Below are 14,113 nucleotides of genomic sequence, written 5' to 3'. Positions count from 1 at the left end.
GTTTTAACTTAGAAAAAAATGATTAGTGAGTAACAATTTTAGTGTCTGCCCCAGGTTGGGCCCGGGGCCCCCCAAATGTATGTAAGCCTTGGGGCCCGTGTGCGCGGCACGCTCTGCACACTCGGTTTTTGCGGCACTGCTAATAGATATTATGATATGATTAATTTGGAATTTATTATATGTACCTATTATAGATCAATTTTTTTAAAATACTATTTACTATAATAATTATTCATATAATCTTATGTCTTATACCTAGACTGACATACCGTCTCCGCTCAGAATCGTTTTTCTTATACAATGATATTATATCATTGAATTCAAATTTAATACCATCCATTATACAGTGACCCACTTGTAACCTACTGTACAGCAGAGCGACATCCACTTACCCACCTTTTTTATATTCAATTTATATTTTATGATTATAAATAATATACCACAATGTGTATAAGTAATTGTATTATTTAATGTTGATCGGTATAAATAAATCGTATATAAATGTATTACAGTTATATAATATGGTGGGCCTAAATTTGTCAGGGCCTGCAGCTGAAGCCACCTAGCCAATTATAAAAGTTTAGAACCCACTACGTCTAGACATAATATTTTGTACTTTGAAAATAGTGGATCATTCCAAATAAACTCAATAACTGCATCAAGTTATCAACATTCAACATAGATACATATTAATTATTATGTGAAAATTAATTTTACACAGAGAATTATTTCAAATCAAAACCTTAGAATAATACATTGCTGAGTGAAGCTAATGCTGTTTGTGGTTTATTAAAACATTTAAGACTAGCAAAATACATAACTGATGTTAAGAAATGTTATTGTATTATTTAAATCCCCATCACTCTGAAAAAAAAATGTTCATGGGTAGATGAAGTTATAAGTTAGTATAAGGGTACTTGTAAGTTATAAACAATATTAACATGTGTATTTTTTTTAAATCTTTGATCACACCAATTTGGCACGTGACCAGAAAAACGTTCGCCACCCCTGATTTATACACTATACATAGTTGCCAGTTGTAGGTTTAACCTACTCGCAAATCTCGTATAATACAATATATAGTCTCGTAATATATATACATATATGATTTATTAATAAGGAGCACAAATATACGGAACTAGGAACAACATTTTTTGGATAGGAGGACTGAGTTCATTCCATCATACTAAAATATCCATATAAAGGACACACACCCCCTACCCAACCAGTGATTTTTTTTGGGGGGTAAAATGCTTAGGTTTTACAATCCCCCATATAATTGGAGGATATATTTTATAAAAATATCTTTTAATATTTTCTGCTTTCTGCAAACTCCAACTACATACCTATATAGATGCGTGTGTTATACACTTATACGCGTACAATATTTATAATAATATTATTACAAACGAAAGCAGTCGATCAAAACAATTGTCAAGACGACAATAGAACATGTATTTTAATGAAAAAATAATGTTTTTGGACCGCGTTTACAACTGCTGTCTAATTAGCATATAACATGCTAAATGCGTTACACGGCCAGACCGCTGTTATAAGAACACGTAGCGAGGGCGGAACGATTAATAATACCGTATTGATCAAAAGCGTTTGTCATACTCGCATACACACAAACACATACCTACACGCGTTCATGCGCGTGTTATCATGATATATACGTGATTCATTCGTAATTAATAACGACCGAGACCGTTCGCAGAGGCTGATTTACACGTTGCTAGCCACCGCGCAGGAGCTTCTGTTCGGCAAGAAATTGTTTTTTGACTGGCAGCTCGGCGACAACTGGGCGCTGAAGAGCATGGATATTTTGGACAGAGACTTGGTGGCAGCCGAAAATGATCGGAAGGACGGTGGTAGCCCGGGGACGAAGGACCAGCCGGAGTACGTGTACCGCCGCCAGATCGTCTGGTTCAACACCATCGGATTCCTCGTGCTCCACTTGGGCGCCCTGTACGGCATGTACTTGTTCTTGACATCTACGATGGTACTCACAATGCTGTGGAGTAAGTATAATAACTGATAACTAATTAGTAATTGCAGTGCCTATAGCATGGTATATTAGTAAAATCTCTAAGTCCGATATCGATAACGACGAGGTGATCTACATACTTAAAATTGGCCACACTCTAATCCAGAAAATAAATATTTTTCCTACCCATTTTTGATTTTAGTGATTTTGTAGGTATTTTAAAAAAACTCTTTGGCAATCTATGTTTCTAATTTGGGTATAATTTCATATAATTTGGAGCAGAATGCATATCACATAGGTACTGAAAAATATCTTTTTTTTTACATTTTTATTAATAAGTAGGTATATTTTCAGTTTAGACTAACTAAGTTAAATTTGGCTAGTTGTGAATACCCCGAAAAAGTTGTGTTCATCTAAACATTAAAGTTTAATTAATGGTCATGCTTCAAATAAAAAAAAACCCTTTTTATTAATATAATAATTATATGCAATATTTGTTCATCAATATTCTTAAAGAAATATAATTTGATTAAAAAATTACAATATATATTATTATTAAAAAAAATTTAAATCCATAAAATATTACAATGATAAAAATAGTGAAAAATCGTGTTCATACGACGCGACGTTGTAAGAACTTAAAATTAAAAGACACTTTTTTTTTCAAAATCACAAAACGATTTCAGAAAACTAGTTTATTAAAAAAAGTTAACACCATATAAATTCATAAATAATAAAACAAAAAGTAGAGTTAGAAGTACTATTCCTTTGATTAGTTTCATCACATTTTTATAATTTGATGACAAATTACGTGAACAGATATTTATAAAAATGTTAATTTCCGAAATAATAAGTTTTGTACGTTAAAAGATTCACTCAGTGTGAGTAATAAGTGTTGAGAATTTCATTAAAATGTTTTGGTATACTTAGCAATGCTGGTAGCGGGTGCAAGTGCGTTTTCCGTCACCATGGGCGCTCACAGATTATACACGCACAGGACTTTCAAATGTAACGATTGGGTAAAAGCCCTGCTGGTGTTTGGGCAGACGGTCGCGGGACAGGTGAGCCTATATAATATTTTTACAGTTCAATAATTTTATGGTTATTTTTGTGGAAAATTGACAGACTTTTTGTGCTTGTTATAATTTTCTTAAACGTGTTCTGTTGTTGTCTCTCAGAACTGTTTGTACGTTTGGATCAGAGACCATCGGCAGCATCACAAGTACAGCGACACGGTGGCCGATCCACACAACGCTTCACGGGGATTCTTCTTCTCACACATCGGATGGTTAATGGTGCGCAAACATCCGGAGGTCATTGAAAAGGGTAAGAAGATCGACATGACCGACATCGAAATGGATCCGTACGTCATGTTTCAAAAAAAGTAAGTCGTATCTCGCTGATTATGATATACTTCCATGTTGCGCGTACGGGCGTGGTTCGATTAAAAAGCACCAATAAAATAATAATATCTGCAGTGGTCGCTTTTTCTACACACATAATATTCACATTCTCTACAGAGTGGATAAATAATTGGACTTGACGCGATTTTTACCTCACACTTTGAGTAGGTATAGTTTTCAATAAAATCCATGTCAAGTTGACATAACGTTTTGCGAATAGTCGTAGAGTTACGAAAGCAATTTTGAAAGAAAAAAAGTCACTCATATGGTGCCTTTAAATCGAACGTACACGATTGATTCTACGTGCACACCTACCTATATGATCGTAATACCTTTGCCGCACACAGATATTACAAAATACTGTTCACGATCTTGGCCATGCTGATGCCGATGGTCGTGCCTTTCGTCTTCTGGCGGGAAACCCTGTGGAATGGCTTCTTCGTGTGCTTCCTGTTTCGGCTAATGACAGTCCTGAACTTGACCTGGTTGGTCAACAGTGCTGCGCATCTGTACGGAAACAAACCATTTACCAAGTGAGTACATTATTTTATATGACTTCTAACCGTTTCCTAGAAACGTATAGATTTAAGGTACCTATTTGTTCAGTGTAGAATGAATTAAATTTTTTTTTCATACGATTGGGTGGTTTTTTTGTTGCCCCCAGGTGTCGAACTTCTAAATAGTGCCCCGATCAAACTTAAAGTCAATAATATTACCTATCTGTGTTTGTACATTGGATTATTTCGATATTTCAATTTTTCTGCAAATATGATACATTTTTAAATTGTAATATTTTACTAAAGTATTTTGTAACTTGCATAAAATAGAATTTGTAAATACATATATATATATACATATATAATGAATACGCATCGCCATTAATCTCTGACCACGGCGATCGATTATTTAAAAACAAATGTTCCTATAAAATATCTCCCTTTTGAGAAAAACATAAGATCATTAATATGTATTATGGCGGGTCATGACCTCTTAGCTTCAAACAAACAATTATATTAATTTTAACCAATATATTTTTCATTCATGTTGAAACTTAGCAATCTGTAGAAACAACAGATTACACTTATTGAAAGAGATGAAGGGGGACGAATTTCCACACCTAAATTTATACTTTGCATTATACCATTATAATATGGTTCAAATGTCAAGTTTCTAGCGCCACGGTCAGTGCACCAATAAAAGTTGCATTTTTTTCGTTATAAACATTTTTTTTTGACCCTAGACACATACAGTCAACGTACAAACACTATTAAACCTATTTGAAAAAAAAAACAGTGTACAAGTTTCTTACATTTATCGATATAATATTAGATTGACCAATTGCATCCTGTATAGTATACGACAGATATATCTATTTGGGTTTGGTCGGATTATGAGCAAATGTATATTATTATTGTTATAATAATATTATGTAAACGTTTACGTCCGTTCGTAGTGACATAATGCCTGTGGAGAACGTTTACGTGTCCATGTTCGGGCTGGGCGAGGGCTGGCACAACTATCATCACTCGTTTCCGTGGGACTATCGGGCCGCCGAGTTCGGTCAGTACTTCAACTTGACGACGATGCTGATCGACTTTTTCGAAGAGATGGGCTGGGTGTGGGACAAGAAGTACGCGACACCGGCCATGGTCCGGAGCCGGGTGGCCAAGCGTGGGGACGGCACGCACTGCAAGTACGCCCGGCCACAGTTGAAGGACGGCGGCGGAGAGCCTCCGGAGGGGGTGGCGGACGACGAGACTTACGAGGAGCTGTTCTGGCTGGAGGAACGGTCGGCGAAGACCGCCGAGCGCGTAGTCGAAGCTCTGCAGAAGGGCTAAACGTCACTTTGCCCGTGAAACACAAAATATCACATAATAAATTATATTATTATACACGTATATACACTGTATAGTGTTATTACTTATTATTATTATTATTATTATACGTTACCAGTGTATATTTTTAAGAAATATTTTTTTTCTTATACTTTATTTAAATTTTTGTATGTCGACCGATGACGTGTGGCTCTCTCTCTTTCTTTCTCGCTCTTTGTACATTATATTTTCGTGGTTTGACGATACCGTAAAAATATGCATAATGGATTTATAGGAATCACGAACATATTTTGTAATAATAATAATGATAATATTATAACATATGCAGTAGGTACTCGAAATGTAAAAATAAAACTAGGACTTTTTGAAAAAAAAAATGTGTGTCCTCGAAATTATTGAACTCGACCTTAACTTAGATGGGGAGAGGGGTGATACACGATTCCGCACAATATACCTTTTTATCTACCCGATTCCGCACATTTTCGTAATACATAAGCTTTTTTATCTAACCAGAATGTAACACGATTCCGCATAAAAATTTTTGCGACGTTGTCAGTTATGGTAAAAAAAAATGTATATAATAATATTAAATAAAGCAAATAATTAAAAATAAAGTATATAGATCAATTAATTTCAATTTCTTCCCTTAATATTCACGACTAATTCATTTATAATAAATTTGAATAATAATATGGTAGTTTGATTTTTATGTAGAAATAATTTTATATAATTTTAATTTTAAAACTATTGTTAAAGTAGAATTAATATAACAAAATAATCATCAAAATGAGACAAAATGATGTTGAAACCTACAGAAAAATATTTTTTTCCTTATTTCTATCTGACACAAAAATATGAATTTCTGAATTATTTAGTATTATTCATTGTAATTTATAAACTCACACGGAATAATATGTATAAGTCAACAGTAAAACACAAAATGTGATCGAAATATACGTATTAGTGATCAAAATGGTAACCGATGAGTCCAGATAACAAGTACATCGTATACTATTTAGAAAAACTAGAATTTGGGATAAAACTAAAATAATGTTATAATGTATCTAATATATATATATGTAATATTGATATTAACATTTTTTATGTCTAAAATTATTTTTACCCCATCCATCAAACAAATGACAAATATTTAAAATATACTTTATCATACCTTCAACAGCTACTTATATATGTGCGATTAAAATTAATATTTCTGAACAATAATCATTTAACTATATTAAAAAAAATATTAACTATTAAATGTGTAAGGGTATTAATTTATATTTTTTCAATTCAACTGCAGTAATGCTGTATCATAATAATAAATATAATAGTTCGTTAAATTGAACTTGAATATCTTTATTCATTACAATTATATGACATCCAAATTACTAATAAAATAAATAAATATTTTATAAAAACAACATACTATATTACCATACCCTCGTTTTGATAAAAAAATAATAATACTAGTATATGTGCTCTTGAAATATAAAACAAACAGTGAAGGAGCTCCGCCAATTCGAGTACTTAATATACGTGTAGGTATATATCGAGATTTTATTCTATATTATGAAATCTTGATTGCCACTTATTTTAATGCTAAAAATGATAACAGCTAAAAGCTATAATATGGGTATGAATATGCGTACTGCAGTCATTATCCGAAAGAGGCGTAAAATAAATAAACGTATACCATAATATATTATAATTTTATAATAATCGTTGTTGTTGTTTGGAATCATAAAATATGTAAATCTTTCAATAGTAATATAGGTAGCCTTTTTTTATGTATCATGTCTGTACGCTCGTATTTGTGTTCGTACTAGCGGGCGTACTACTTACCTATGTTTTTCTTATGAAAACTACGTGCTCCGTATACCTACTTTATAGTCAATAATCATTATACATACTTCTATCATTACTATTCTTGTTTGTTTTTCACCTATCGAATTTATATTATATACGAATACGACCCAGCGCTGTCTGGTAAAGGTTCTAAAAAAATATTCCGCTTAGGTTATTATGTATAAATGTATAATATTTCCTTCTTATACTATATAATATTATGGAAATAACACGGATTTACGACTTTGAATCGAAACGCTACAACTGCAAGTAACATTCCAAAGATTCCAGATTTTTGCTGAATACGAGAACGAAGCCCGCCTGGATCTATACGTATGGGTATAATAATATGTTCTGTATTTAAAACATTCATCGTGATTAAATGATACATGGCTAACGATTCCTCCACTGATCATGATCTCGATCGCGGCCAATAAAATATGTATATTTATGCGTGTAAACAACAAACCCGTAAAATATAAAGGTAATTCCGTTTCGTGTTCGATAATGTAAATCCATATAATATGCTAATTCGTTGTTCACGCGCTGAACTATAAGTAGGTACTAGAAAATCACATCCTTTTTCAATTATAATATTATACACAGCTTGTATTACATACCTATTATAATGTATATGTACACAATACACATAGCACGGTCGCATACGTTTTTTAAAGTTTATTTGTCAGTCAGTGACACTCAAGCCAATATGCATAATATTAATGCGTTTAAAAAACAGTGTGAGTCCTGACAGTAGTCTAGGTGGGGTAGCACCTATACTGCAGTGTATATACCTATATAATCAGTGTCAAGCATAAAAACACTGAGACTAAACGATGATTAAAATTTGTACAGATTATTTCTATACTTATATTATTTTAAGTTGATACATTTATATAAATAGATAAATTAATAGATACGTTTATTGAATTTGTAGATACTAAAACACTGTCGATGATTGATGACAAAATAAAATAAAATATGACTGCGAAAAAAAAATCATAGGTTACTATTATATAGGTAGGTAGATACTCCATAATTTTTAGTTGTCAAATTCATACTAAACTCTTCAAATGTTTATAATAATATGATAGAATATGGAAAATATACAGAAACGCATCGAAAGCATATAAGTACCTCAATAGGTATTATGTGATAAAATAATTGTTTAAGAAAAATAAAGAATGCTATGAATTCGAACACTATATAATATCATCTCTTATAGATATTGCAAACGTAAAATTTTTCACAGCAACACGCATAATAAACTGAAATGTTTTAAGAACTTTATGTAACCTCCATTCACCACTCACTCTAAAATCGTAACTATCAAGTTAAGCCATTAAGATATTCTTAAATTTTAATAACAATATGATTATATAAAGTTAAAATACTTTTTTCTAAAAAACATTTTACATTTGAAGATGAGAATTATTATTTATTTCTGGTTTGATTTTACCAAAAATATTTAATATGATACTATTATAATGAATGATACGAATAAAAAAAATAATATATATATATATATTGCTGTAGACAAATTCTTGATGTCAATTTGACCAGTTTGTGGTGTAATAATAATGATGATATTTTAACTTATGTCTTCAACAATTTAAAACATAAATGTAGGTACCTATGTTCCGAAAACGGCGGTGACGAGGAGAACGAATATGACGGGTTATAGGCTGGGTGAGCAATCGAGTAGCTCGTGTTACAATATAATATTATCATTAATCATCGTTGTGCCAGAAAATTACTCGATGCCTATTATAAGCATTCACCCCGTTTCCGATTTCCAACGGTCGTGCATTACACTAACATACGATAGACAAATGAGAATACAGCGTATAAAATATTACAATAACGTAATATTGCAATATTACGATTTGATGGATTATTAATTACCGGTCATTAGGTCCACGATATCACGATGACGAACGTATTAATATACGCGGACCGCAGTCGTGGTTCACGGGTTAGTTACCGTGTTTAGTCGATCGTTCAGAAGTTTCACCGCAGAATACAATAGGTAGTATTATATTCTGGAAATTCTGGATTAAGATTTTTTTTATAACAAAAAAAATGTGTCATCTGTACTGTTTACGATAAGAATCTGATTGTATGATATACACACAATATATGTTATACACTCGACGAACATAATATACAATTCGCGATGGAGTTATCGCTGCAACTATTGTCGTTAATTGCATCGTTGTTGTGTCACCATATCGTTCTGGTGTCAGCCCGACGGAATATCACTAGAAATGTAAGTATAATATAAAGAGGTACATTATGTAAACTATAATAATAAAACCAGGTCGAAATCAAGTGACATAATCGATTTTGAGGGATATTTATTTTTAGTTTTTTTATTTCATGGGAAAAGAATATATATGTATATATGTATATATATGTATATCAATCCTTTTTTTTGGACATTTTTAAGCCGACGAAATTGACAAGATCATATCATATAAATCATTTTTATTTGTCTACTGCAGTGTTTTACTGTAGACTGGAATATGTTACTATATCTGCTAGAATCGCGGACATTTCCCCCCATTTTTTTCTTAAAGTTTACTATTTCACAATATTATTTTATTATTTAATATGAAATTTTTATTTAGTCTATTGTCTAATATTTTTAAATATTTTCATAAATATAATAAATTATACTTGTATATTTTTGATCAACTGAGCTACTTGAATCAAATTAAAAAGCAATCATCAAATTGTTAAATATCCAAAGTGGTACAGTTTTAACAAAAAATAAAAAAATTAATTTTAACAAAAGTTAAAAAATATGCGTTTAGAAATAACAAAAGAATCATTTATAGCCGTTTTTATTAATTATGAATTACATTTTATTTTATACCTATTTAATTTCAAATGTTTATTGCTTCAAGTAGTTCAGTTGATCAAACATAAATATTTATAATCTATTATATTTATGAAAATAAAAAAAATGTTTATATATTTTATATTTTATTTAAAAAAATAATTTCATAATAAATTATTTTGTATTATTAAATTCAAAATTATTAGTCTATAATAAAATGGAGGGAAAATTTCCATTTACCATCTGCTGCAGTCTTATAAACGCGCGTCATATATATTCATAGATATTCCGTAAATGAGTTGTAAATATGCATTCTTATATATAGTTTTATTTAGAGTAACCGATAGGTGTGTTGTGAAGGATTATCTAATAGACAATAATCCTTGTCGAGACTCGCATAAGAAAAAACCGGAGATGACGGTTTTTTATTTTGAAAACTCTGTTGGTTTATTCTCTGGTCAACTAAATATTCTCGATCGCGCCACCTCTACAAAATTACAGAGCTGTGCACATAATAATATCTACATTTCTTGTACTTAAGTCCCTACGTGCAATAAATGTGCATAAGACCCGTTTTCTATTTCACGACATTATAATGTAATTATACTGACGATTTTAATGACAAAACGAGACTTGAAACATCTGTGGTGATAATATCAGTCGGAGACAATAATATTGATATTCACATAGTCGGTATACAGAAAATCATAGTCATTTATTATATTATTATCGCTATCGAATTTTTCGATTCGTTATAATAATGTGTAGGTAGTAGGTGTATATATTAAGTATCTGGAAATCAGAGTTCCCGTGACTGGTGTACATCATCAAGTACTTACTTGCCAAGTGCCAAATATTCGTCACTAGTGAAGTTGTGAGTTATGGACGGAACATGCCTGTCACACTGGTTAACGGTCCACTTCTACAATTATTTTTCTTGGGGATATCGTGTATTAACATTATTTTATCGTACCTCTATAGGTATATTATGACCGCGGCAACCAAAGAACCGACAACGGAGCAGTAGATTCAAGATGTCAACCGTGCAGTGAGGCACTTATTATATTATTATGATATTATGCTTAAGAGGACGGCATACTTATAAGCGGATATTTGATAATATCTATGTGGGGAGGGGGGGGGGCGTTGGTTGAAAAGAATAAATATGGACTACGAGACGTATTGTATGTTATTTGTTATTCCTGTTACGGAAGTATTATTTAATCTTATATCGAGGAACTTAAGATCTCCCCAAACCCATCCCACCCTCTCAAAATGACCAAATTCTACGACTTATGTTAACATAAAAAAATTATGTCCAGCAGAACACGTTTCGTTCCGTTAAGTTCGATATTTAAGGATATCAACATTATCCACCCGTGATTAATCTTCACTTCTTTTCTCAACATAATTAATTATAAATTAATTCTAATGAGCATTGAACATATTATATACATTTAAATATATTATTACGTACAAACATACAGTAAAATTCTTATATTAGTCACTTAAAAATTTACGGTGATGTAGGTACATAAGTACATTTGTTTATTTATTTATTTGTTCTCATGTCACGAACTCGTTAAGACGGAAACAACAAATTATGGGTGTGGCGATCACTTGATCAATTAATATGTAAAAATATGTAATTAAATATCTTTGGGAACACTAATTTTTGAGTAGATATACATTTTCGAGTTATCTATACTTGGGAATCTGAACCAGCTTGTCATATCTATTATATATATATTTTGACTGTAGCGTTTATTCGTATTATTACGTATTGTGCACACAGCCTGCGGTGTTGGATATCCCGGATCGAGGATCGTGGGTGGCAGCGAAGTCAGAGAGAACGAATATCCTTGGATGGCATCGCTGTGGAACGTCAGGAAGAAGTTCTTTTGCGGCGGTTCCATCGTCACAGATCAATATGTGCTCACGGCTGCCCACTGTTTTAGGTACCTAAGTGATTTATCACGATTTACCTAACCATTCGACAATTCCGTAGAGGAAGCTTTTGTATTTGCTGGTCTTTACTCTTTGAATAGGTACCTGGTGGCTGGTACACACTACACATATAATATGCACCAAAGGGTTGACGCACCTTTTCCAACATTTTTTTTCCAAAGTCACTCTCTTTCCACGTGCTATAAATATAGAAACAATCCATGCTTTCCTTCATAAATTAAAATATCTATAATTTCTCATTTCTGTCGAATTATCTTGAAACAGTGTTAAAATAAGGGCTGGGTTAAACAAAATAAAAACTTTTTAATCTTCATAAATAGATTCTTAAATGGTCTTAAAGTTTTTAAAATGTATCAAAAGTTTACTTTAAATTTTCTTTATAAAATATCAATATGATCAATGGCGGACTGAACTTCAATTTTAAATCACGCATTTTCATAATTAAGTACTTACCACCACCGCCACCCCCTTCCCGCTATTATTTCTTATAAGTTATAACAAAGTTATAATTTAAATAAAATGTGTCCGAAAGAGCTTAAAGGTCGGGTCTAAAATGTAATTCTGCGCCACAGTCACGAGGTGGTACTACCCCCTTTAAAAAGTTGACGCAACTGCGTAAAAATACTAAAATAGAACCCTTCGGCCCGCTACTGAATATGATTCTCTACCCTGAAGTACCCTTCAATCTTCATATCTATAATCAGTTAACAATAGATAGGTATAATAATAGTATTTTTAAGTTAACACAAGGATTGTAATTTGAAGCATAAATATCGGTAGTCTTGATTTCACGATACAAAATTAAAATATCAATTCAATTTCTCTAATTCTCTATTTTAATTTGCAAAATGTAGAATCTGCATAATATTATTAATATTTACTAGGCATCTATTGTTCTATTAAAAGTTGTATTAATTACCAAATAACATGTGTGTAAACTCAGGAAATATGCCTATTAGAATAAAAAAATCTCAAAATAATAAAAAAGCATTACAAGAATATAATAATATGAACTAATAGCTTTTTATTTTCCATTCGTTAAGACATGAAATGCATTTTTAACTTATAGTTTAATATAATATTATATAACAATAATAATATGCCTAAGAAGCCTTAGCTTGCAGGCTGCAAAACAATATACAATACTTATGCAAATGCGCAACTAAAGTCCGTGAACCTTGAAACGCCCCTACTCACGAATGACATATATGAAATGAAATCGAACTATTTTATAATATTTAAACATAAATACGTATACTCCCCCCCTCCCTACTGATTATCTAACCATAATAATAATAATATAAATTATGATCGTCTGAACGTCCAAGCGAAGTACCGGCTACCAATTATCGAGAGATACACGTTGTTCTCGGGCAGACCAGAAGGCCCGGTAGGCTGTATCCGGGCGGTCCGCACGTCATCCGAGCCGCAGTAGTGAAGATACACCACAAGTATGACCGACAGGGAGCGAATGTGCACGACAACGACATAGCGCTGGTCAAAATGGTCAGACCAGTGAAATTCGAACGCACCACCCAGCCCATTTGTCTGCCTATGATCAGTAAGTGAATAATTCTTATAAAACACTCGCTACACTGCATCGGAACGTTTATTGACAACGCGTAGTTTTAAAAACCAATCCATACAATATTAATTTATAAGTTGTGTTTCCGACTATTTATTTATTTTTTTTGTTAACAATACGCAGCATAATTTTCACGTTCGGCGTACCTAAGTATTATAAATATAATATACTAGATTAAAAATATATATTCTCAGGGAATTATAATTAAAATATAGTGGATACGGATATGTCGGATACCATATTTTTAATATTTAAAGTGAATATACTAGAGTTGTGTTATATAGAAGATAATATTATCTAGATATATATCTTGTATATTATATAATATGTTTGAGAGAATTCCCTCCGAGCCCGTAAATTTGGGACTACTCAATTTTCTTAAACTAAACAAACAATTAAAAATAAGAATTTGATAAGTACTCTACTTCTATCAGTTACCTGAAAAAGTTAATGATATGTGGTCAGAAATAGTGGGACCCCAAAATATTACCGCAGGGCTCGGGCTTCTCTCTCCACGGCCTTTCCAAAGGGAGACCTAAACCCCGTAGTGCTCTCTCCTGGATCTACGCCTACATCGACGAAGTTTGATTTTTACGTTTTTAATCCTATATACGAAGGATATAACACCTCCGAGTGCAACAACAA

The 14,113-nt window shown here is 32.1% G+C and overlaps 2 protein-coding genes across 2 annotated transcripts in view; both read left to right on the top strand.

The window, feature by feature from the left end:
• The window catches only part of LOC100572769 (tubulin glycylase 3A-like), a 110,393-nt gene extending 104,803 nt beyond the window's left edge, over positions 1–5,590 (top strand). Inside the window, exons 3-7 of the mRNA XM_029489492.1 lie at positions 1,718–2,021; positions 2,918–3,048; positions 3,166–3,371; positions 3,738–3,923; positions 4,844–5,590. Of these exons, the coding sequence (XP_029345352.1) occupies positions 1,718–2,021; positions 2,918–3,048; positions 3,166–3,371; positions 3,738–3,923; positions 4,844–5,228 (1,212 nt within the window). The 3' untranslated portion in view covers positions 5,229–5,590. The remainder of the gene's footprint in view (positions 1–1,717; positions 2,022–2,917; positions 3,049–3,165; positions 3,372–3,737; positions 3,924–4,843) is intronic.
• Positions 5,591–8,716: 3,126 nt separating this feature from the next.
• Positions 8,717–14,113, top strand: part of LOC100166048 (transmembrane protease serine 9-like) — a 25,629-nt gene continuing 20,232 nt past the window's right edge. Inside the window, exons 1-4 of the mRNA XM_029490803.1 lie at positions 8,717–9,342; positions 10,897–10,963; positions 11,711–11,873; positions 13,212–13,444. Of these exons, the coding sequence (XP_029346663.1) occupies positions 9,250–9,342; positions 10,897–10,963; positions 11,711–11,873; positions 13,212–13,444 (556 nt within the window). The 5' untranslated portion in view covers positions 8,717–9,249. The remainder of the gene's footprint in view (positions 9,343–10,896; positions 10,964–11,710; positions 11,874–13,211; positions 13,445–14,113) is intronic.

Source organism: Acyrthosiphon pisum, chromosome A2 (assembly GCF_005508785.2).
Source record: "Acyrthosiphon pisum isolate AL4f chromosome A2, pea_aphid_22Mar2018_4r6ur, whole genome shotgun sequence".
NCBI classification, from domain to species: Eukaryota; Metazoa; Arthropoda; class Insecta; order Hemiptera; family Aphididae; genus Acyrthosiphon; species Acyrthosiphon pisum.
This window is presented reverse-complemented; position numbering and strand designations above follow the sequence as displayed.